General features: G+C 45.4%; 1 protein-coding gene across 1 annotated transcript in view; it reads right to left on the bottom strand.

Annotated features, from left to right (window-relative positions):
* Positions 1-9,873, bottom strand: part of frmd4a (FERM domain containing 4A) — a 384,495-nt gene extending 374,622 nt beyond the window's left edge. The window contains exon 1 of the mRNA XM_072241726.1: positions 9,805-9,873. Within this exon, the coding sequence (XP_072097827.1) occupies positions 9,805-9,837 (33 nt within the window). The 5' untranslated portion in view covers positions 9,838-9,873. The remainder of the gene's footprint in view (positions 1-9,804) is intronic.
* Between the last annotated feature and the right edge of the window lie 17,023 nt (positions 9,874-26,896).

Raw genomic sequence — 26,896 nt, 5'->3', positions numbered from 1 at the left:
TAGGGGACAGGCCAAATTTCTTTAGTTTTCTCAGGAAGTAAAGGCGCTGGTGGGCCTTCTTGGCAGTGAACTCTGCTTGGTTGGACCAAGTCAGGTCATTTGTGGTATTGACCCCGAGGAACTTAAAGCTTTTGACCTGCTCCTCTTGCGCACCACCGATGTAAATTGGGTTGTGCGGTCCGCTACTCCTTCTGAAACCAACAACCAATTCCTTCGTCTTGCTGACATTGAGAGATAGGTTGTTGTCCTCGCACCATGCCACCAGGTTCTTAATTTCCTCTCTGTACTCAAACTCATCATTACCCGAGATACGGCCTACAATTGTTGTGTCATCAGCAAACTTATATATTGAGTTCGATGGAAACTTGGCTACACAATCATGGGTGTACAGTGAGTACAGCAGGGGGCTGAGTACACAGCCTCGTGAGGCACCGGTGCTCAGAGTGATTGTACAGGAGGGCTTGTCCTCTATTTTTACAGCCTGGGTCCTGTCTGCGAGGAAGTTGAAGATCGAACTGCAGATCTGAGTGCTAAGGCCCAAATTCCGGAGCTTAGGAATCAGTTCTCCTGTCTATATCAACAGGACTGAGATCGAGAGGGTTAAGACCCTTAAGCTCCATGGTCTGAACATCACCAATAGTCTGTCCTCGTCCAACTACACTGATGTCATAGCCAAGGAAGCTAACCCTCACCTCTACTTCCTCAGGAGGCTAAAGAAACTTGACAGGTCTCCCTAGACTTACCAATTTTAATCAATGAATCATACATAGAAAGCATCCTAACTCGATGCATCACGGCTTGGTACGGCAACTGCTCTGACTGCGACGGCAAGAAACTGCAGAGAGTTGTGGACACAGCTCAGCACATTACAGAAACCAGCCTCCGTCCTATAAACTCTGTCTTCACTTCTCGCTGCCTCAGTAAAGCAGACAGCATAATCAAAGACCCCACACACCACTACGCCATCAGTCAGAAGATACAAAAGTCAGAAAGCATGTACCACCAGGCTCAAAGACAGCATCTATCCTGCTGTAATAAGGTTATTGAATGGATCTTTAGTACGATAAAGTAGACTTTAGACCTCACAATCTACCTCATTATGATCTTGCACCTTACTGTCTATCTGCGCTGCACTTTCTCTGCAGCTGTTACACTTTATTCTGCATTCTGTTATTGTTTCACCTTGTTCTACCTCAATGCACTGTGTTTTGGATCTGATCTGTATGAACAGTATACAAGACAAGCTTTTCACTGTATCTCAGTACATGTGACAATAATAAACCAATTCCTATTCCAGTTCCAAAGGGTTTGGTTTCTATTTCCAAAGTGGCTGGCGTAACAACATCATAACACCAGTGATCACTCTGCAACGTTCAGTTGCTGTCACTGTTTGTAAGGAGTTTGTACATTTTCCCCGTGACCACATGGGCTTCACCTGGGTGCTCTAGTTTTCTCCCTCATTCCAAAAACATACGGTTAGGGTTAGTGAGTTGTGGGCATGTTATGTTGGCACCAGCATGGCGAAGCTTGTGGGCTGCCCCTAGCACATCCTTGGACTATGTTGGTTTGTGAAGCCAATGTCACATTTCACTGTATGTTTCAATGTTTTGATGGTACAGGTGACAAGTAACGTGAACCTTTAAGATTGTTATTTTTCCTTGTGGCATTGACAGCCATTTGGCACACTGCTTCTATGTCAATCTTTAGAACAATCTCGTTTCACACATCGTTTGTTCTTAACTTGCTCTTTCTCACATCAAGTCATAGAGCACTACGGCACAGATGCCCTTAGCTCCCCCGGTTCTCCTACAAATCAAATTCAACTTTAATTATCATTCAACCATACATGAATACAGCCAAACGAAACAGTGTTCCTCTGGGGCCAAGGCGAAAAATATACACAGTACATTCAAGATAGAGAGTGAAAAAAAAGATAGTCATGCAAACAAAACACATATATAATCCAAGACAAATAGATTGTACAGATTACTGGTGGTGTGCAGCCACTGAAATCAAGCCTGTCATTCCACCATTTGAACACTGGAGGGCAGCACCGACAGGAGAGGCCAGCCCCCAACTGAGCACGGACGCCACGCTACACCGCCTCTAATGTCTCTCTCCTGGGCTGCAGCAGTACTGTCTACCTTTACAGTAACTATTTTGGCAACGTGTCTTTGGGATGTGGGAGGAAATCAAAGCATCTAGAGGAAAGCCACTCAGTCACAGAAAATGCATGCAAACTCCACACAGACGGTGCCTGAGATCAGGACTGTGCTGGGGTCACTGTAGGTATGAGGCTCTACCTACTATGCCACCCTGTCTGTTATCAGTGGAGAACATGGAATAGGCAAAGACCCTTAAACATCCAACTAATCTAATCCCTTCTAGCTACACCATGTCCATATCTCTCAAAGGGCATCACAGCAGCATAGCGGTTAACTTGATGCAAATACAGCTTGGGCGTCGGAGTTCAGAGTTCAGTCCAGCATCCTCTGTACGTCCTCCCTGTGGAATGAGTGCATTTCATCCGGTTGCTCCTTTTATCTCCCACGGTCCAAAGACATACTGCTCAATAGGCTAGTCACTGTAAACAGTCCTGTGATTAGGCTAGAGTTAAATAGGTGGGTTGCTGGGAAGGGCTCTTTCCACGCTGTATCTCTAAATAAAAATAATAATAAATAAAATAAAAATAAATAAATAAATTCCTGCACATTCATGTGTCTGTCTATGAGGCCCTTAAGCACCTCCATCAGATCTGCCTCTACCACCACCCTGGCAGTGGATTTCAGGCACCCACCAAGCTCTCAGTAAAATTAACTTCTCCCACACACCTCCTTTGAACTTACCCCCTCTGACCTTAAAATGCATGCCCCGTGGTACAGTATTAGACATTTCAACCCTGGGGAGAAAGACTCTGCCTATACACGTCCCTCATAAACTTAAAAGGCTCCATCAGGTCTCCCCTCAGATTCTGCCGTTCCAGAGAAAACAACCCAAGTTTGTTTTTGTCCCATTGTAAGTATAAAACTAATCGAGTTATAGGAAACGGTTGAATGCGTTAGGAATTTATTGCCTAGAGCATAGGAGAATGAGAGGAGATTAGACAGAGGGATACAAAGTCATGAGGGATATAGATAAGGTAATTCCAAGCAGGTTTTTTCCACTGAGGTTGGGAGAGACTACAACTGGAGGTAATGGGTTAAGGGTGAAAGGTGAAATATTTAAGGGGAACATCTTCATTCAGAGGGTGGTGAGAGTGTGGAACGAGCTGCCAGCGCAAGTGGTGGATGCGGGTTTGATTTCCACATTTGAGAGAAGTTTGGTTAGGTACAGTACGTGGATAGGAGGAGTTTGGAGGGCTATGGTCCAGGTGCAGGTCAATGGGACTCGAGAAATAACTTGGCACAGACTAGATGGGCTGAAGGGCCTGTTTCTGTGCTGTTGTGCACTACGATCCTTACTCAGAGTGCCATTTGGAAGAGGAGGAGGGGGTATCTGCCTTTAGTCCTGGGGTCAATGTTTATTCTCCCCCACAACCCCAGCCAACCACACACAGTGGAATAACTACCCCACTGCTGTTTGTGGGAACATGATGTGTGAAAATTAGCTGCCCCTTTTCCCTACATTTTGAGCGGCAGAATTACAACAGGGCATCATTCAATGTTGAGCCTAGGTATATTCCAGGAGGGGCACGCAGGAGTCATGTGGGAGATGCAGATATCCTGAGCGATACACCACTCTGTAGTCTAAAACATTCATGTCAACAGCCATTAAACCATAAGACATAGGAGCATAATTAGACCATTTGGCCCATCGAGTCTGCTCCACCATTCAATCACAGCTGATTTATTTTCCCTCTCAACCCCATTCTCCTGCCTTCTTCCAGTAACCTTCGACACCCTTACTAATCTAGAACCTATCTACCTCCCCTTTAAATATACCCAATGACTTGACTTCTACAGCTGTCGATAGCAATCAATTCCTCCGATTCACCATGCTCTGGTTAAAGAAATTTCTCCTCATCTCTGTTCTAAAGGGACATCCTTCTATTCTGAGGCTGTGCCCTCTGGTCCTAGACTCTCCCACCATACAAAATATCCCTTCCACATCTACTCTATCTAGGCCTTTCAATATTTCATCGGTTTCAGTGAGATTCCCCCTCATTATTTTAAATTCCAATGAGAAGAGACCCAGAGCCATCAAGCATGCTACATAGTTAACCCTTTCATTCCCAGGATAATTCTTATGAACATTCTATGGATCCCCTCCAACGCCAGTTCGTCCCTTCTTAGATGTGGGACCCAATGCCAAGCTGACACAGCCTATCAACTACTACAGGCCAGCCCCATTTCTCTGAAGACAAACATGTTGACTGATTGGCAACCTGCATTTGCACATTTGCAGATTGACACCAGGACTGGGGGCATAGTGAACAGTCAGAAAGGCTACCAAAGCTTGCAGTAAGATTTGGACCAATTGGAAAAATGGGCTGAGAAATGGCAGATGAAATTTAATGCAGACAAGTGTGAGGTGTTGCACTTTGGGAGGACGAACAAAGGAAGGACTTACATTCTGAACGGTAGGGCACTGAGGAGTGTGGAAGAACAGAGGGATCTGGGAATACAGGTCCATAGTTCTTTGAAAATGGCATCACTGATAGATAGGGTCGTAAAGAAAGCTTTTGGCACTTTTGTCTTCATAAATCAGGGGATTGAACACAGGAGTTGAGATGTCATGCTTAAGTTGTGTAAGGTGTTGGTGAGGCCTAATTTGGAGTTCTGTGTGCAGTTGTGGTCACCTACTTACAAGAAAGATGAAATAAGATTCAAAGAGTACAGAGAAATTTCACAAGGATGTTGCTGGGATTTGAGGACCTGAGTTGTAGGGAAAGTTGAACAGATTAGAACTTCACTCCTTGGAGCGTAGGAGAATGAGGAGAGATTTGATAGAGGTATACAAAATTATGAGGGGTATAGATAGGGTAAATGCAAGCAGGCTTTTTCCACTTAGTTTAGGTGAGACTAGAATAAGAGGTCATGGGTTAAGGGTGAAAGCTGAAAAACTTAAGGGGAACATGAGGAGGATTTTCTTCACTCAGACGGTAGTGCGAGTGTGGAACCCGCTGCCAGCAAAAGTGTGGATGCAGGTTCAACTGCAGCGTTTAAGGTAAGTTTGGATAAGTACATGGATGGGAGTGGTATGGATGGCTATGGCTCAGGTGGGGCTAGGCAGAAGACCAGCCTTGCATGGACCGGATGGGCCAAAATGCCTGTCTCTGTGCTATAGTGCTCTAGGATTGTAATTTCACATGTACTGAGATACACCGAAAATCATTTGTTTGCATGACACCCAGACAGGTCATTCCCATACACAAGTCAAAAACTTGAAACTCTAACACTCTCTCTGTCTGTCTCCCCACCGCCCCTCTCCCCACCACTGTCCGCTTTTATCTTAATAAAAATTCCTACATTTTAAGGTTAGTGGGGGGGGAATGTTTACAAGTGATGTGAGGGGCATAGCTTACCAGGGGTAGTAGTGGTCGAGTGTAAGAGGATTTTAGACAGGCACGTGAATATGAAGGGAATGGAGGGATATTCGATACACAGGAGGAGGACAATTAGTATAAACTAGCATCAAGTTTGGCACATTGTGGGCCGAATGGCCTGTCCTGTTCTGTGCTCTACGTGAAGCTTATTTGCTTCTAAGTGCATGCACTGCAGCTCTTTATTGCTTATTTCACGTGCTGTACTTAAGCCTGAGGGTTGAGTGATGGCGAAAGGAAATGAACTGCATTTGACCTGATTAAAGGAATTAATACGGTAGAAAGCAAGTACTTGCTCTGGTAAAAGGACAGCAGGGCCAAGGGTTACAGCCTTAACGATTGAGCTATGCCAGTTCACACACTGAGCAGTGGGAATCCGGAACTCTCCCAACAGGAGAGGGCTTGGAGTGTTAAAACACTGAGCATAGAACACTACAGCACAGTACAGGCCCTTCAGCCACGATGTTGTGCTGACTTTATAACCTACTCTAAGATCAATCTAACCCTTCCCTCCCACATAGCCCTTCATTTTTCTATCATCCACATGCTTATTTAAGAGTTTCTTAACTGTCGCTAATGTATCTGCCTCTACCACCACCTCTGGCAGGACGTTCCACACACCCACCATTCTCTGTGTATAAACCTACCTCTGCATTTTCCTCTAGTCACATTAAAATTATATTCCTTGTTTTAGCCATTTCTGCTCTGGGAAAAAAAAATATCTGGCTATCCACTCGCTCTTTGCGTCTTGTCATCTTGAACATCTCTATCAAGTTACTTCTCATCCTTCTTTGCCCCAAACAGAAAAGCCCTCGTTCACTGAACCTATCCTCATAAGACATGCTCTCTAGTCCAGGCAACATCCTGGTAAATCTCCTCTGCACCCCCTCCAAAGCTTCTACATCCTTCCTATAATGAAGCAACCAGAACTGAACACAATATTGCAAATGTGGTCCAACCAGAGTTTTATAGAGCTGCAAAATTACCTCATGGGTCTTGAACTCAATCCCACAACTAATGAAGGCCAACACACTACACACCTTCTTAACCACCCTATCGACTTTAGAGATCTATGGACGTGGACTGCAAGATCCCTCAGTTCCTCCTCTGTAAACAGGAAGCTTCCAGGCTGAGACTGGTGGACTGCCATTCATTGATAGCACCGAGGAACATACGTCTTTAGAGACAAGAGACTGGGTATGTTGGAATGTGCAGCAACACACAAAATGCTGGGGGAACTCAATGGGCCAGGAAGCATCTGTGGAGGAAAACTGGCAATTGACGTTTCGGGTCAAGGCCTTTCATCTGGGGCAGCATCCAGTAATATTCAGCAATCATCTCACCGATAGAACACAGAGCTCGGGGGTGGGGTGGGGGTTACCCTCTCTTTATTCCCACACTACGCTGGACTGTAAATTGCATTTATCTAACACTAAGGGACAATGACAAACAGCATCCTCTCTCACATCGTACCTGAAGATTACACGAGGAGGAGGACATTCGGTCTCTCTGTGTCTGTTCTAACAGTTAATAGGGTCTTGACTGATGACTGTGTGTGTGTGTGTGTGTGTGTGTGTGTGTATAGATGTGTATAAGTGTGTGAGGGGAGGATCTGCATCTGTGACAGAAAGTGTGTGTGAGTAAACATCGGTGTATGAGAGTGTGTTTGCGTGGGTCTGCTTGTCTATAAGAATATTGTGTGAGTGTATGTGAGAATTTGTGTGAGAGTGAAAGGGAGTGTGTGTGTGTACAAACTGTCTGTGAGCGTGTACCTGTGTGCATGTGTATACGTGAGAGTGTAAGTGTGTGTGTTGAGAAAGTGTGTCTATGTGTGCGTAAGTGTGTGCCACACATGACTGCACCTCCGTACCACTTCCCTGCACTGATCCCAGATTCCTTGATACCCTTAACATCCAAAGATCTGTCTGTGTGTCTTAACTAAACCCAGCGACTGACCCTCTGGGACAGGGAATTCCAAACTGACCACCTTCTGAGGGAAGGAATTTCCTCGTTCTCCTGAACAACCAACCACTGATTGTGACAGTGACTCCTGGTTTTACAGATGCCATCAACTCCACATCCATCCCATCAGAACCTGAAGGGATTTTGTATGTTTCAATGTAATCATTCTTCCAAATGCAAACATTTTTACAGTGCAGTCCCTTATCTTCTGAGAACTACCTGCACTGTCAATAAATATCCCAGTGCTATCGTCTGTGACATAACGTGCCGCTGAGAAGCTAAGAAATAATTCAACACAACGAGCTGGTGTTGGAAAATCAGAACAGCGCTTGGATTTACTGCTTCAGCACAGCTACAACACAAAGGAAATTCCAAACTGTTCCCTCAGGCAACAGCCGTTCAAAATGAATTCCTTGCTAGCACTGTTCTACGCACGCTGTCAGTGAGTGGCTGAGAGAAAGAAAGATATCCTTCGTGCTACCAAACACCACAGCAGAGAAAAAAAATGGTAAAGGGTTAACTTCAATTTCATTGTCTCAAGCACACAGCGGAGGGAGTGTCATCTTTAAATTCACTTGTATTTAATAAAAATCTCCCTTAGCCATGTGCTGTACTTGGAAAACCTTGTAACTGTTGAGCAGTCCAAGAACAGACTGGCATTGTAATGGTTTCTATGATGGAGCCGGTTTGGCAAGAGGAAGTCGTTGTGCCCACACTGCTTCACCATGCTCACACAATACCCGGTTCGGGTCCGTTACCATAACCACAGCCCTCACCACAGTTAAACATTCCGCTCTGGAATAGCAGCCCTTCAGCAGACACCCCACGTCACCGGCAGGCTCCTACTGTACATTAATCACTCATAGATCCACTGTCAGCATCCCTCAGCTTTCACACACACACACACACACACACACCACAGCTAATGCCTGCACCACATTTGTGTCGGTCTGGGATCCCGGGAAAGCAACACAGGCTTCACAATTGCTTCAACATGGCTGTGCATCTTGAACAATAAAATTCAAAGCAGTGTTGTGTGTGTGTGTGTGTGTGTGTATGTGTGCTTATACATCTGAGTTCATGTACTGTATACGTCTGTTGTGTGTGTGTGAGAGAGTGTGTCATTACTTCCCTGCTTATGTGCATTTTCCTCTCTCTCTCTCTCCACGAGTGTGTTCCTCTCTGTGAACGTGCCTATCCCCTCTCTCTCCCCTCTCTTCCTACAGGAGCATTGCTCTCTGTGTATCTATGTGCATAACCCCTCTCTCTTGCTCTGCCTTCATGCACAGCTATCTAGCTGTGTGTTCCTATCTCTGTCCATGTGTAAGTGTGCGCGCGTGTGTGTCTGTCTTGCTCTTAATGTGTGTGTCTCTCTATATCTATATCTGTCTGCCTCTCTATTTATATCTCTGTATAGCTCTCTCTTTCTCTCTCTCTCTCTCTCTCTCTCTCTCTTTTGGTGTGTGTCTCTGTCAATCTCTGTTTATCTTTCTCTCGCTGCCTACACATGCCGGCGTACGCATGCGTGTCGACCGAGTAAGTAATCTTCCTTACCCCCATCCTCACTCACTGAGCTTCCCCCACTCAGCACAACAAATTATAACAGTCCATTCCCAAAGGAATCCACACCAATAAAGGCTGCTCCTTTAAAAATTCGCACCATCCAGCCACCCAGCGACACGAGAGGCACGAAGCCTTCAGAAACAATTGTCAGCACACTGGAGTCAGCAGGTGTCCCACCTCCTCACTGCCTCAGAGAGTAGATCTTTTCATTGCCAGTTCAGCTGCCAGCATTAAATTTACTTCAAACTAAACATCTTCCCATAAAACAAAACGCCGCTCGGAACTTAAGACACTCCGTCTCAAACTAAAACCACACCAAGCCCATTCTCTCAGCATCGCCGACAAGATCCCTTTAAGGCTGCTGTCCATCAGCCTCTCACCCTCCTCTCCTCTCCTCCCTCCCTTCCTGGCCCCCGCTCCCTCAACAGGAGAGACAGCCCGGCTTTCTGGGGGGGGATTTACAGCCGATCACAACCGAGCCATCCATCAGTTTAAATGGAAAGCAAGTGTAAACATGGCTGTCCACGCAGTCCGTGTCCATTTCATCAAACTGTCCCGCTCGTCCTCCAGCAGAAACAAGACTCTCAGTGCGACCTCCCTATGGAATAGGACACCTCCCCATGCAGAGGTTGCCTGATTCTGACAGGGACAAAAGCTTGCAGGGAAGCAGCTCAGCCTCGGTTACTGATGCAGCCTCGCCTCCTCTCCACAGGCTACAGCAAGCCCGATCTACCTACCTTTGTTCGCATCGGAGACAGAAGCCCTTCCATGTTGCCGTCCGCCTCATAACACTCCTCCCGCAGCCCCCCTCGAGCTCTCAGGTGTCCTCTGCAGAGGGTAACCACACGGTCGCCTCCTCCATCTCAACCTGTTCAACTTGAATAGCCAGAGCGCCTCACAGATCCTGTGTCACAGAGTGCTCCTCTGCTTCCCTCTAACGTGCTTGCTCCACACTCACTGACTAATGAGGTCTAGCTTACGTAGTGTGTTCTGCACAGGGGGAAAGTGCCATCACCCAAACTGCTGCTATTAGGTCACAGAGAGATCACAGCAAGGTGCCTGACGACAGAAGGGCTTCTGCATGCTGTGCCTTTTCAACGTCCTGGCACTGTTACTCCTCACGTTTCGCAGGGTCGCCGCTTTACAAGTGGACTCGGGCAGCACTTGGATATACACTCAGTGGCCACTTTATTAGGTACAGCTACTCGTCAATTTAATAGGAAACCGAGGGGCAACTTTTTCCACCGACAGGGTGGTCAGTATATCAAATGAGCTGCCAGAAGTAGATGAAATAACAAGGGTTTAAAAGGCACTTAGACCTTTTAAACTTGGTTATTGCAGCTGGATACATGGTATATGCATAGGGAAGGTATGGCGCCCTCCTCTTCTCATTACTACCACCAGGGAGGAGGTACAGAAGGCTGAAGACACACTCGACGTTTCAGTAATAGCTCCTTCCCCTCTACCATCAGATTTCTAAACAGACAATGAACCCATGAATACCACCTCAGTACTTTGCTCTCTTTTCGCACTATTTATCTATTTATTTGTTGGGATGCAGCGAGGACTAGACCCTTCTGGCCCTTCGAGCCACACAGACCAGCAAGCCCTGATTGAACCGTAGCCTAATCACAGGGCAATTTACAAAGATCAATTAGCCTACTAACTGGAACATCTTGGAACTGTCAGAGGAAACCAGAGCACCTGGAAGAAACCCACATGCACTCACAGGAAGAACATACAAACTTTCTTACAGGACACTGGAATTGAACTTCAAACTCCAACACCCCAAGATGTAATAGTGTTGCACTAACCATTACACTACCATGCTAGAAATATATATACAGTGCCTATAAAATGTACTCATCCCCCCTCTGCAAGTTTTCATGTTTTATTGTTCTACAACATTGAATCACAGTGGATTTAATTTGGCTTTAATTTGGCTTTTTTTGGACACTGATCAACAGAAAAAGACTCTTTCATGTCAAAGTGTAAACAGATCTCTACAAAGTGATCTAAATGAATTATAAATATAAAACACAAAATAATTCATTGCGTTATTCACCCCCTTATTTGACACACCAAATCATCACTGATACAGCCACACAGATCAGAGTTAGAAATATAGAAACATAGAAAATAGGTGCAGGAGTAGGCCATTCGGCCCTTCGCGCCTGCACCGCCATTTATTATGATCATGGCTGATCATCCAACTCAGAACCCTGCACTGGCCTTCCCTCCATACCCCCTGATCCCCGTAGCCACAAGGGCCATATCTAACTCCCTCTTAAATATAGCCAATGAACTGGCCTCAACTGTTTCCTGTGGCAGAGAATTCCACAGATTCACCATTCTCTGTGTGAAGAAGTTTCTCCTCATCTCGGTCCTAAAAGGCTTCCCCTTTATCCTCAAACTGTGACCCCTCATTCTGGACTTCCCCAACATCGGGAACAATCTTCCTGCATCTAGCCTGTCCAATCCCTTTAGGATTTTATACGTTTCAATCAGATCCCCCCTCAATCTTCTAAATTCCAACGGTACAAGCCCAGTTCATCCAGTCTTTCTTCATATGAAAGTCCTGCCATCCCAGGAATCAATCTGGTGAACCTTCTTTGTACTCCCTCTATGGCAAGGATGTCTTTCCTCAGATTAGGGGACCAAAACTGCGCACAATACTCCAGGTGTGGTCTCACCAAGGCCTTGTACAACTGCAGTAGTACCTCCCTGCTCCTGTACTCGAATCCTCTCGCTATAAATGCCAGCATACCATTCGCCTTTTTCACCGCCTGCTGTACCTGCATGCCCACTTTCAATGACTGGTGTATAATGACACCCAGGTCTCGTTGCACCTCCCCTTTTCCTAATCGGCCACCATTCAGATAATAATCTGTTTTCCTATTTTTGCCACCAAAGTGGATAACTTCACATTTATCCACATTAAATTGCATCTGCCATGAATTTGCCCACTCACCTAACCTATCCAAGTCACCCTGCATCCTCTTAGCATCCTCCTCACAGCTAACACTGCCGCCCAGCTTCATGTCATCCGCAGACTTGGAGATGCTGCATTTAATTCCCTCATCCAAGTCATTAATATATATTGTAAACAACTGGGGTCCCAGCACTGAGCCTTGTGGTACCCCACTAGTCACTGCCTGCCATTCTGAAAAGGTCCTGTTTATTCCCACTCTTTGCTTCCTGTCTGCTAACCAATTCTCCACCCACATCAATACCTTACCCCCTTTTTGTGAGCGCAGCAGGCCAGGCAGCATCTCTAGGAAGAGGTACAGTCGACGTTTCAGGCCGAGACCCTTCGTCAGGACTAACTGAAGGAAGAGTGAGTAAGGGATTTGAAAGTGGGAGGGGGAGGGGGAGATCCAAAATGATAGGAGAAGACGGGAGGGGGAGGGATGGAGCCAAGAACTGGACAGGTGATAGGCAAAAGGGGATATGAGAGGATCATGGGACAGGAGGTCCGGGAAGAAAGACAAGGGGGGGGGGACCCAGAAGATGGGCAAGGGGTATAGTCAGAGGGACAGAGGGAGAAAAAGGAGAGTGAGAGAAAGAATGTGTGCATAAAAATAAATAACAGAAGGGGTATGAGGGGGAGGTGGGGCATTAGCGGAAGTTTGAGAAGTCGATGTTCATGCCATCAGGTTGGAGGCTACCCAGACGGAATATAAGGTGTTGTTCCTCCAACCTGAGTGTGGCTTCATCTCTACAGTAGAGGAGGCCGTGGATAGACATGTCAGAATGGGAATGGGATGTGGAATTAAAATGTGTGGCCACTGGGAGATCCTGCTTTCTCTGGCAGACAGAGCGTAAGTGTTCAGCAAAGCGGTCTCCCAGTCTGCGTCGGGTCTGATACAGCCAGTTGGTTTTAGAAGTCACATAATTAGTTAAGTGGAGACCACTGTGCGCAGTCAAGGTGTTTCAATTGACTGTAGTAAAAATATACTTGTATCTGGAATATCCAACTGCTGGTAAGTCAGTATCCTAGCAAAAACTACACCATGAAAACAAAAGCAACTCTAAGCAACTCTGTGAAAAGGTTATTGATAAGCACAAGTCAAGAGACGGATACAAGTATAATTAAGTCAATCAACAAGAAATGAAAAGAATGTGGCACAGCTGTAAATCTGCCTAAAGCAGGCCGTCCTCAAAAACAATGTGACCGTGCAAGAAGGGGACCAGTGAAGGAGGTGTAATTACCACTAGGAGACCTATGACAACTCTGGAGGAGTTACAAGCTTCAGTGGCTGAGATGGGAGAGACTGTGTTGCCCAGGTTGCCCGGGTGCTTCACCAGTCACAGCTTTATGGGAGAGTGGCAAAGAGAAAGCCACTGTTGAAAAACACTCACATGAGATCTTAGCTAGAGTTTGCCTGAAAGCATATAGGAGACTCTGAGTCAGCTGAAATAAGCTTCTATGGTCTGATGAAACCAAAACTGAGCTTCTTGGCCATTAGACTAAATGCTATGTTTGGCGTAAGCCAAACACCGCACATTGTCAAAAACAGACCATACCTACCAAAAGCATGGTGGTGGCTGCATCATGTTGTGGGGATGCTTCATTGCAGCAGGCCCTGGAAGGCTTGTGAAGGTAGAGGGTATAATGAATGCAGCAAAATACAGGGGAAATCCTGGACAAAAACCTGACGCAGTCTGCAAGAGAAATACGACTTGGGAGAGGATTTGTTTTCCAGCAAGACAATGACCCCAAGCATAAAGCATAAAGCCAAAGCTACATAGGAATGGCATAAAAACTACAAAGTTAATGTCCTGGGGTGGCCAAGTCAGAGTCCAGACTTCAATGAGAATCTGTGGCTGGACTTCAAAAGGGCTGTTCCCTATGCAATCTGACAAGACTGAGCAGTTTTGTAAAGAAGAATGCAGAAAAATTGCAAAGCTGATAGAGACCTATCCTCACAGACTCAAGGCTGTAATTGCTGCCAAAGGTTCATCCACTAAATACTGACATGCAGGGGATGAATACTTAAGCAATCAATTACTTTATGTTTTATATCTGTAATTAATTTAGATCACTTTGTAGAGATCCCTTTTCAATTTGACATAAAAGTGCCTTTTTCTGCTGACCCATGTCAAAAAGCCAAATTAAACCCACTGTGATTCAATGTTGTAAAACAATAAAACATGAAAACTTCTAAGGGGGGGGGGTGAATACTTTTTATAGGCACCGTATATCTTAGAATAATATACATATATATGTTTTTCATATTATAATTTACACTCGGTACCCACTTTATTAGGTGCACCTGTACACCTGCTTATTAATGCAAATATCTGATCAGCCAATCACGTGGAAGCAACTCAATGAATAAAAGCATGCAGACATGGTCAAGAGGTTCAGTTGTTGTTCAGACCAAACATTAGAATGAGAAAGAAATGTGATCAAAGTGACTTTGACCATGGAAGATTGCTGGTGCCAGACTGAGATTAGCAGTATCTCAGAAACTGCTAATCTCCTGAGATTTTCATGCACAACAGGCTCTAGAGTTTACAGAGAATTATGTGAAAAACAGAGAAAAAAAATCCAGTGAGTGGCAGTTCTGTGGACGAAAACACCTTGTTAATGAGAGGTTGGAGGAGAATGGTCAAACTGGCTCAAGCTGACAGGACGGTGACAGTAACTCAAATAACCATGAGGTACAACAGTGGTGTACAGAAGAGCATCTCAGAGTGCACAACATACTGAATATTGATAAGTGGATGGGCTACAGCAGCAGAAAACCACACAGAATTCCCCGAGTTCATGTTCATTGTCATCTGTACATATATACAACCAAACAAAACAATGTTCCTCCAGACCAGTGCCCCCACAAAACAGTTAACACACACACAGCACATAAAACAAAATATTATCAAAAAAGTTAGTAAAATATAAAGATGTATGTAGCACAGGTAAACAGTATAGCAAATACCTGTACCTAATAAAGTGGCCACTGAGTGTATTAGCACACTCATGTTCTCTTCACGATCAGCACTTCTGGCTAAGTTATTTACACTATATCTCTCTGTCACCACCTTTCCTCGGTGTGACTCCTGCCTCCCCCACTTATTCAGCAATATAAACGTGGCAAAGGGTACCAAGGTACAGGAAGGTTAATGAACATTGGGGAAAGACAGGGACAAGGATAAGACCATAAGACATTGGAGCAGAATTAGGCCATTCAGCCCATCAAGTCTGCTCCACCATTCCAACATGGCTGATCCCACTCAGCCCCATACACCTGCTTTCTTGCCATAATCTTTGATGCCCTGATCAATCAGGAAACTATCAACTTCTGCCTTAAACATACCCACGGACTTGATCTCCACTGCAATGTGTGGCAGAGCATTCCACAGGTTCACCACTCTCTGACTTAGAAAATTCTTCCTTACCTCTGTTCTAAAAGGTCCCCCCCCCCCAGTTTTGTGGCTGTGCCCTCTAGTTCTGGATACCCTCTACCATAGGAAACATCCTCTCCACATACACCCTATCTAGTCCTTTCAACATTAGGTAGGTTTCAATGAGATCCCCACGAATACTTATAAATTCCTGTGAGTACAGGCCCAAGGACTCATATGTTAACCCTTTCATTCCCTGAATCATCCTTGTGAACCTCCTCCAGACTCTCTCCAATGATAACACATCCTTTCTGAGATATGGGGCCCAAAACTATTGACAATACTCCAAGTGCGGCCTGGCTAGTGTCTCATAAAGCCTCAGCATTATCTCCATGCTTTTATATTTTATTCCCCTTGAAATAAATGACAACATTGCATTTGCTGGATATCCGGTGCAGAGGGCATCACAAGGGAGCCAGAGAAGTTGGGGAGGGAGGGGAGCCTGACAATTACTGAGACATTCGATGGCGTGATAGGGTGTTGTAATTATGGGGTTTTTTTTGTCACCTGACATGAGGTTCAGTTGTTTTTCAGACCAAACATCAGAATGAGGAACAAATGTGGAAAAAGTGATTTTGACTTTGGGATGTTCGTTGGTGTCAGACAGGGTGGTTTGAGTATCTCAGAAATTGCTGAGTCCCTGGGATTTTCACGGACAACAGTCTCTAGAATTTACAGAGAACAGTGCAAAAAACAAAAAACATCCGGTAAACGGCAGTTCTGTGAGCAAAATCGCCTTGTTAACAACAGAGATCAGAGGAGAATGGCCAGACTGGTTCAAGCTGACAAGAAGGCAACAGAAACTCAAGTAACCATGCATTATCACAGTGGCGTGCAGAAGAGAATCTCTGAATGCACAACCCATCTCTGGGCTAGAGCAGCTGAAGACTACAAGCATACACTCAGTGGCCACTTTATTAGGTACAGGAGGTACACTGAGTGTATGTCTGTGATAATAAACCCGATTCTAACTCTGGTTCTCTGCATGAATGTGTTGTGTAGCAAAAAGGTAAAGGGACACTCCTCCCAGGAGAATAGCAGATGGTGTCTCGGGGGGATGGACAAGTTCCAACTGGTACAGGGACGAGATTGTACAGAAGCAACCACTTCCCACTGGTTTACCTGCGTCACTGTCTGTCTGGAGGTGTCCGGTACGGGGTGCCCAAGCCCAGGAAACAGGCTCGCTCCTGTCTGTCCTCAGTTATTACCCCTTAATCATCAGGCTGTTGAACTAGAAGGGATAACTTCACTCAACTTTAGTCACCTCATCACTGAACTGTTCCCACAACCTACAGATCTTCATCTCATGTTTTCGATATTTACTACTTACAGATTTATTAGTATTTAATTTTCTTTTTGTTTTTGCACAGCTTATAGTCTTTTGCACATTGATTGTTTGTCCATCTTGTTGGGTAAGGTCCTTCACTGATTCTATTATGGTCTTGGATTTACTGAGTATGCCCACAAGAAAATAAATTTACTTTGAACTTTATCATAAGAAGCAGAGAAAACCACTCGGCCCCTAAAACCTCCTCTGCTGTACAACAAGATCAAAGTTCAAAGTAAAATGTATTATCAAGGTCGATACATGTTCCCATTTACTACCTTGAGATACATTTTCTTACAGTCATTTACAGGAAGATAAATAAATATAATAAAATTTATGTAAAGGTATATGTAAACCAGGACAAAAAACACCAAGGTGCAAAATAAAATAAATCATGCAAATAAAAAAAAACTGAGAAAATGATTTGTTTGCTGCCCCCCTCTCTCTGCTTTCCGCAGGGATCGCTCCCTACGCGACTCCCTTGTCCGTTCGTCCCCCCCCCATCCCTCCCCACTGATCTCCCTCCTGGCACTTATCCTTGTAAGCGGAACAAGTGCTACACATGCCCTTACACTTCCTCCCTTACCACCATTCAGGGCCCCAAACAGTCCTTCCAGGTGAGGCGACACTTCATCTGTGAGTCAGCTGGGGTGATGTACTGCGTCCCGTGCTCCTGATGTGGCCTTCTATATATTGGCGAGACCTGACGCAGACTGGGAGATCGTTTTGCTGAACACCTACGCTCTGTCCACCAGAGAAAGCAGGATCTCCCAGTGGCCACACATTTTAATTCCATGTCCCATTCCCATTCTGACATGTCTATCCACTGCCTCCTCTACTGTAAAGATGAAGCCACACTCAGGTTGGAGGAACAACACCTTATATTCCGTCTGGGTAGCCTCCAACCTGATGGCATGAACACTGACTTCCCAAACTTCCGCTAATGCCCCACCTCCCCCTCGTACCCCATCCGTTATTTATATACACACATTCTTTCTCTCTCTCTCCTTTTTTTCCCTCTGTCCCCTTCACTATACCCCTTGCCCATCCTCTGGGGTTTTCCCCCCCTCCCCCTTTTCCTTCTCCCTGGGCCTCCTGTCCCATGATCCTCTCATATCCCTTTTGCCAATCACCTGTCCAGCTCTTGGCTCTATCCCTCCCCCTCCTGTCTTCTCCTATCATTTTGGATCTCCCTCTCCCCCTCCCACTTTCAAATCTCTTACTAGCTCTTCCTTCAGTTAGTCCTGACGAAGGGTCTCGGCCTGAAATGTCGACTGTACCTCTTCCTAGAGATGCTGCCTGGCCTGCTGCGTTCACCAGCAACTTTGATGTGTGTTGTTCAATAGTTCAACAGTTCTACATAATATCAAAGAAATGGATGCAATATACATCCTGAAATTCTTTTACTTCTTTGTAAAGAATTTTAGGTTGTGGAATCAGTTCAGTGTTGAGGTGAGTGAAGTTATCCACACCAGTTCAGTAGCCTGAGGACTGAGGGGTAATATCTGAACCTGGTGGTGTGGGACCTAAGGCTCCTGTACCTCCTTCCTGATGGTAGGAGCAAGCAGTGAGCATGGCCTGGATGGTGTGGGTCCTTGATGATGGATGCTGCTTTTTTGTGACAACACTCCATGTAAATGTGCTCAGTGGTAGGGATGCTTATGATGGACTGGGCCATATCCACCACTTTCTGTGGACTTTACCATTCATGGGCACTGTTGTTTCAATACCAGGCCATGATTAGGATACTCTCCATTGTACATCTATAGAAGTTTGTCAAAGTTCTAGATGACATGCCAAATCTGTGAAAAACCTCGAATGAAAATAATCCCAGTGATTCATAAGACCATAAGACATAGGAGCAGAATTAGGCCATTCAGCCCATAAAGTTTGCTCCGCTATTCTATCGTGGCTGATTTATTATCCCTCCCAAACCTACTCTAACTCCGCTATGGATGATCCCAAGTCCGGCTGCGAAAGGAGGAGGGTTGGGAATGGGGCTAGTAACCCCATCCCATAAAAACCCAAAGCTACAGAAACACCAACAGAAGCTCCAAATATCTCATTCCTGGGAGAGGAAGGATACACCAAGAAGAGTGGTTACACCTGGAGACAATATGAAAGACTGGCCCAGGACAGAGACTACTGTCTATATCCTAGTAGAGGTGATGAGCATAAGCTATGTTGGTGATGGAAAATTACAAATGTCACTCTACTCATTAAGAAGAGAGAGATGCAAAAAGACAGGAAATTATATGCCAATTAGCCTGACTTCATGGTTGGAGCCCATTACTAAGAACATAACACATAGAAGCAGAATTAGGCCACTTGGCCCATTGAGTTTGCTCCGCCATTCTATCATGGCTGATTTATTATCCCTCTTATCCACATTCTCCTGGTAACCTTTGACACCCTTATTGAGCAAGAACCTATCAAGCACCTCTTTAAATATATACAATGACTTGGCTTCCACAGCCATCCGTGGCAATGATTGACCACAGATTCAGCACCCTCTGGCTAAAGAAACTCCTCCTCATCTTTGCTCTATTCTGAGGCTGTGCCCTCTGGTCCTAGACTCTCTCTGAATTGGTTAAGCAATGTTAGCATTCACTTCCAAAGGACGAGAATACTGTATAAAAGCAAAGATGTAATGCTGGAGCTTTACAAGGTATTGGTCAGACCGCACTAGGAGTCTTGTGCGCAGTTTTGGGCCCCTTATGTAAGGAATTATGCGCTGGCTTTGGAGAGAGGTTCACAAGAATGATCCTAGGAATAAAAGGGTTAATGTAAGGGTATTTTGAGAAGGTTACAAATTGAGGAGGGAAGGGTTTGACTGACCTTAGAACAGTCATAAAGTTGGCAGAACGTCGAGGGCTAAAGGACCTGTACTGTGCTGTATGTTCTATGTTCTAAGTTTCTACAGATGCTTGGTGGACAGCATTCTGACTGGTTGCATCCGGTGCGGCGGTTCCGATTCACAAGATGGCAAGTGGGTGCAGAGGGTTGTAGACTCAGCCAGCTCCATCACGAGCACAACACTCCCCACCACTGAGGACATCTCCATTTCCTCCCACAGTCCAAAGACATACTGGTTGGTAGGTTAACTGGTCATTACAAATTGTCCCATGAATAGGCTAGGATTAAACTGGGGGATTGCTGGGTGGAGCGGCAGGGCCCCATCACACACTGTATCCCAATAAATAAATAAAAACCTTCAAGAGGTGGTACCTCAAGAACATGGCATCCATCTTCAGAAACCCTCACCATTCAGGACATGTCTTTTTGTCATTACTACCATCAGGGAGGAGGTGCAGGAGCCTGAAGGCACAGTCAACGATTCAGGAACAGTTTCTTCCCCTCTGCCATCAGATTTCTGAATGGTCTGTGAACCCATGAACTACCTTGTTATTTCTTTGCCTTGCACTATTTAAAAAAATTTGTGTAATTTATTGTAAATTTTATGCCTTTCCGTCGTACCCCAATGCAAAACAACAAATATCATTTTGTAATTTATAGTAATTTTTAGGTCTTGCACATCATATAACAAACATGATATACATTTCTTCCCACCTTCCTGCAAACACAGATCTATTTTAAGCTTTGTGTGAGGACTTGGACTTCACTGTTATGAGATAGAGAGTAAACCACAACAGCCAATTGTTATTCAAATACACTGGCAGGTCGGAGCCAAAAACAGCTCCCACCTCTGCATTTTTCTCTGGGGACCTGTGCTCAGTAGGCAGGTCTATGTTTGAGCATCTGGTGCTAATCCTCTGGAAATACCTGCAACAGCTCTGGGAGGCTGCTAATTAACAGGGTGACATCGGCTGGTACTCCGCACATCCGGAATCGAGCATTATTTCAGCGGGGAATACTGTGGGTGAAGCATCAAGCCGTTGCCATGACAACAGCAGAAGAAAGTGTGCAGCTGAGGCTGCAACAGAGCCCTCAGAACTCATCTGTCTCCCTCCTAGAGGCTGTACTGTTGTGCATTTACTGTGAGATGGAGGTCATGGAAGTGAACATCGGCAACAGCCTGTCCTGGTCCAACCACATAGACACCACAGTCAAGAAAGTGACCAGCACCTCTACTTTCTCAGGAGGCTGAAGAAATTTGGCATGTCCCCGTTGACCCTCATCATAGAAGGTATTCTGTCTGAACGCATCATAGCAACTGCTCTGCACATGACCACTGGCAGAATATACAAAAGCCTTAAAGCACATACCATCAGGCTCAAGGACACATTCTACCCCACTGTTATCAATCTTTTAACAGACCTCTTGTACAATAATTTGGGCTTTTAACCTCACAAACTACCTCGTTATGATCTTGTACTTCATCGGTAACCTGCACTACACTTTTTCCAGTGGCTGTTACACTTTCTTTTGCATTTTTATTGGTTTAAGACCGCAAGACCGTAAGAAACAGAAGCAGAATTCAGCCATTTGTCCCATCAAGTCTGCTCCACCATTTCATGATGGCTGATTTATTATCTCTCTCAACCCCACCTGCCCCATGTGTGGATGCCACTGACCTAAGGCTGGGGATGAATGGCTGTGTTAGAACCATAGGACACAGAAGCAGAATTAGGCCATTTGATCCATCAAGTCTGTTCTGCCATTCCACACAGCTGATTTATTATCCCTCTCAATCCCATTCTCTTGCCTTCTCCCCATAACCTTTGATACCCCTACGAATCAAGAACACGTCAACCTCTGCTTTAAATGTGTCCAATGACAAATCATCTGTGGCAATGAATACCACAAATTTACCACCACCTGGCTAGAGAAATTCCTTCTCATCTGTTCTAAAGGGAGGTCCCTCTAACCTAAGGCTGCACTCTCCGGTCCCATACCTTCCCCACTATAGGAGACATCCTCTCCACATCCACTCTACCTATGCCTTTCAATATTCAGTCTGTTTCAATGAGCTTCCCCCTCATTCTGCTAAACCCCAGCGAGTACAGGCCCAGAGCCATCAAATGCTTCCCACACATTAACCCTTTCATTCCCAGGATTATTCTCGTGAACCTTATTACCTCTCTATGTTAAGTAATCCTACTCTGAGGCTGAGGTAGAACAAGGTAAAACAATAACAGAATGCAGAATGAAGTGTGACAGTTAGAGGGAAAGTGCAGTGCAGGTAAACAAAAAGGCGCAAGGTCATGACGAGGTAAACCGTGAGGTCAAGAGTCAATCTTATCATACTAGAGAACCATTAAACAGTCTTAGAACACTAGGAGAGAAGTTGTACATGCTTTCAGGCTTTTGTATCTTCTGCCCGATGGGAGGGGAGCTGGAGAGGGAATATCTGGGGCAGGTGGTGTCTTTGATTATGCTGGCTGCTTTACCAAGGCAGCGAGAAATGTAGACAGAGTGTAAAGAGGGGAGGCTGGTTTCCATGATGTGCTGAGCTGTCCCCACAAATCTCTGCAACTTCTTGTAATCTTGTACTGGGTGGGAGGGAGGGGGGGAGGATCAGAAAAGAGCCTCTTTCACCCTCTGCCACCACCAACTCCATCCATTCATCCCGCTTGGCCTTTACTCAACAATAGATTTTCTCTAAGTTGCCTGTACTGAGAGCTGAAGGCTTCCCAGATTCAGAATGATAAAGAGTTTTCCCCAGACTGTCCAAGATTTGTGTTTCATTAGCGCCTTTCGTGTCCTATCCAGGAGCTCACACTGCATGCCAAGCCCAGTGAAGCAAAGTGCAGACACAAGTCATAAAGCTATGGATTTGTAGAAGCAGGCCCATCACCACCATGTCGACCCACTCACACAATAACTCTAATTGCAGTTGACCTTTCGTGCTTTTTTTAAAAGATTAAATTTAGTTTTCACACGTACATCAATACATACAGTGAAACGCGTTGTCCGTGTCAATGATCTACACAGTGCGAGAAAGTGCTGGGCAGCCCACAAGTGTCGCCATGCCAACAACTTACTCGCCCTACTCTTTTGGAACGTAGGTGTGGGAGGACCCTGCAGTCACAGGGAGACCTTACAGACAGCAGCAGGAATTGAACCCTATTGATTGGCGCTGTGAAGTGTTGTACTAACCACTATGCTGCAGAACATAGAACACTACACAGTAAGCACAGTAACAGGCCATTCAGCCCACAATGTTGTACTGAACCAGCCAAAAAGCAAATCAAAAACACCCAAACTCTAATCCCTCCATCCTCCTCATATCCATGTGCCTATCCAAATGTCTCTTAAAAGCCTCTAATGTATTTGTCTCTACCACCATACCTGGCAACACATTCCAGGCATCCACTACACTCTGAGTAGAAAAGCTTACCCCTCACATCCCCCTTGAACCTAATCCCTCTCACATGTTGCATGTTCTCTGGTATTAGATGTTTCAACCCTGGGAAACAGATACTCCCTGTTAACTCTATCTATGCCTCTCATATCTCATCAACCTTTATCAGATCTCCAATCAGTCTCCAGAGAAAACAACCTCAAGTTTATCCAGTCTCTCGTGATAACACCTGCCCTCTAAACCTGGCAGCATCCTAGTAAACCTCCTCTGAACCCTTTCCAAAGCCTCAACATCCTTGCTATAGTGCGGCGACCAGAACCATATGTAATATCTCTTTAGGTTTAAAGTTCTTCGTTTACCTGAGCTTTACACAACACCACACTACTGCCAATTGCTTCCATCGCCAACTTGGCTTGTCAAAACACACGACTGGGTGAGACATGTCCATCCTCTCCCACAGCACAAGAGCCAAGCCAATTACTACTCAGATACAAGGGCAGGCTCGTTACAAGTGAAAATAAGGCACTGACCTGAGTAGGTTACAGCTGATGAGTCACAACAGCACAGAAACAGGCCCTTTGACCCATCTAGTCTGTGCCAGTCTGGTCCTCTGCTTAGTCTCATCTACCTGCACCCCAACCATACCCCTCCGATCCACATACAACACGTAAGTGCAAGTACAAAGCAAATATGATAGCACCTCTACTTTCTTAGGAGTTTGCAAAGATACTTTAAAACTTTATAAACTTCTATGGATGTGTGGTGGAGAGTGGCTGTGTCACAGCCTGGTTTAAAAACACCAACGCCCTTGAATGGAAAATCCTACAAAAAGTAGTGGATATGTCCCAGCCCATCACGGATAAAGTCCTAACCACCATTCAGCACATTTACATGAAGCGCTGTCATAGGAAAGCACCATCCATCATCACGGACCACCCCCACACAGGACATGCTCTCTTCTCACTGTTCCATCAGGAAGGTGGTACAGGAGCCTCAAGACTCACACCACCAGGTTCAGGAACAGTTATTACCCCTCAACCATCAGGCTCTAGAACCAAAGAGGATAACTTCACTCACCCGCAACCTATGGACTCACTTTCAAGTACTCTTCAACTCCAGATATGTTCTAAATATTTACTGATATTTGTTTGTTTGTTTGTTTGTTTATTTATTTATCTTTTGTATCTGCACAGTTTCTTGTCTTTTGCACATGGGTTGTTTATCCTGGTGGGTGTGGTCTTTCATTGATTCTACTGTGTTTCTTGGACTTATTGTGAATGCCTACAAGAAAATGAATCTCAGGGTTGTATATGGTGACATATTTGTACTTTGATAATAAATTTACTTTGAACTTTGAAACTTCTCTTACATGGCACCATCAAATCCACATCCACCGCTTCTACCGGCAGCTCAGTCCACACCTCGCACCACCCTCTGAGTCAAGAAGTTCCCCCTCAGGTTCCCCTTAAATATTTCACTTTTTGTCCTAAACCTCTAAGCTCTAATCCTAGTCTCCTCCAACCTCAGTGGAAGAAGCCTGCTTGCATTTACCCTGTCTACACTACAGGTCCTAACCTATTCAACCTTCCCCTATTAATCAGGACCTCCAATCTGCCTGAACTGCTGACAGGACATGGATCCCCAAGTGAGATCGACAAGTAGGGAGGCCACATAGGCCAACTGCTGACAAGCAGGACAGCACAACATTGTCAGAGAGCAGAAATGGCCATCAGCACCAACACAGTCAGGACAAAGATGTTTCCTCTCCTGAGGGCTGGCTGTTGAACCCCACTGCCTTTGATGCATTGTTGTAACTAATTGAGTTTGACACTGTGACTGTGAGAGGTTTCGGCCGTGCCACACGGTTTTGGGTCTGTGACTGTGAGGGGTTTCAGGTCTGTGTCTGTGAGGAGTTTCGGCTGTGCCGCACTGTTTTAGGTCTCTGACTGTGAGAGGTTTCAGCCATGCCACAAGGTTTCGAGTCTGTGACTGTGAGTGGTTTCGGTCATGACGCGCGGTTTTGTGTCTGTGACTGTGAGGGGTTTTGACCATGCCACACTGTTTTGTATCTGTCACTGTGAGGTGTTTCGACCATGGCGCACAGTTTTGTGTCTGTAACTCTGAGAGGTTTCAGGTCTGTGACTGTGAGGGGTTTCGACCATGCCACACTGTTTTGTATCTGTGACTGTGAGGGGTTTCGACCATGGTGCACCGTTTTGTGTCTGTGTCTGTGACTGTGAGGGATTCTGACCATACCGCATGGTTTCAGGTCTGTGACTGTGAGGGGTTTCGACCATGCCACACTGTTTTGTATCTGTGACTGTGAGGGGTTTTGACCATACCGCATGGTTTCAGGTTTGTGACTGTGAGGGGTTTTGGCTGTGCCGCATGGTTTCGAGTCTGTGACTGTGAGGGGTTTCGACCATGCCACACGGTTTTGTGTCTGTGACTGTGAGGGGTTTTGGCCATGGGAGAGGTGGAGAGGGAGGGAGGAAGGGAGGAGGAGGGGAGGGAGGAGTTTGGGGGAGAGGAAGAGGGAGGGGGAGAGGGACAGAGAGGGAACGCGAGAGATAGAACATAGATGGAGACGGAGGGGGAGAGAGGGAGGGGGGAAGGAGAAGGGGAGAGGGAGAGATGGCAGGGAGGATGAGAAGGGGAGCGAGAGAGAGGAGTGAGAGAGATTTAAAAAATAAGCTTCACTTGTCACATGTACATTGAAACAGTATTTTGCATCAATGACCAACAGAGTCTGTGGATATGCTGAGCTTTCTGCAAGTATCGCTGAGCTTCTGGCAATGGCCACAATGCAGTAACCTTAAACAGTATGTCTTTGGAATGTGGGAAGAAACTGGAGCACCCAGACGAAACCCATGTCGTCACAAGGAGAACATACAATCTCCATGCAGATAGTGGCAGGAATTGACCTTCTGTCGCCGGTGCGGTAAAGCACTGTCCTAACCACTACCTACCGTGTCACCGTAGTTGAACTAGTTTAGTTAGCTTGGCACAAAATTGTGAGCCAAAGTCCTCTTCCTGGGCTGCACTGTTCTATGTTCTAATGGAGCACAGCTGGTCTCCAGTCCGTGTGGCAACATCCACATTAATAAAAATTCTCTACCAGCAATCCTATGTCCGAGGTTATACCTTTTCACCTTCACCTGCCTTAACCACCTTCAATAGTTTATTCCATCCATAAATGATCTGAGTGTTGCTTGTCATGTGGACCATTTGCACTGTCCTCCGGTTGCCTGAATTCCACAGGCCCTCAAAGTTCAAAGTACGTATATCATATGCAATCTGGAGATTCATTTTCTTGTAGGCATCCACAGGGAAACAAAGAAATACAATAGAATCCACAAAAAAAAACACCCACACACATCCAACGTACAAAAGAGAACTTTCTTAGTGTGGAAGTAGAGTCTGACTGCCTCACATTCTGGATTTGGAGATCAAACCTCAGCATCTCTGTACAGCACACCATATCGACAAACTAATTCTCTTCCTTCTGTACGACTTGACAGTTTAATTTTGCATGCCAAATATAGTTCCTTGTTCTGGGCACGAGAACACGAAAGTACAAGCAATCTTCTTCAAGCTGTTTGGATGTCTTTGCTACTGATTAAATAACAGGAACTCATGAAACAGTGCCAATTCATCTTACAGATCCCAACCCTGATCAGTCCTCCTTCATATTAAACCACCCACAATCTCCAAAGTACATATTGTGCAAAGACTAGTTTATTAGTTGGTGGGGGGGGGGGGTGGAATCAAACAGCTTCCACTGGCAAATTTAAACACACACACACACACACAAGTACGCGTGCACACA

This window comes from Mobula birostris, chromosome 23 (genome assembly GCF_030028105.1).
Source record: "Mobula birostris isolate sMobBir1 chromosome 23, sMobBir1.hap1, whole genome shotgun sequence".
Taxonomy (NCBI): Eukaryota; Metazoa; Chordata; class Chondrichthyes; order Myliobatiformes; family Myliobatidae; genus Mobula; species Mobula birostris.
This window is presented reverse-complemented; position numbering and strand designations above follow the sequence as displayed.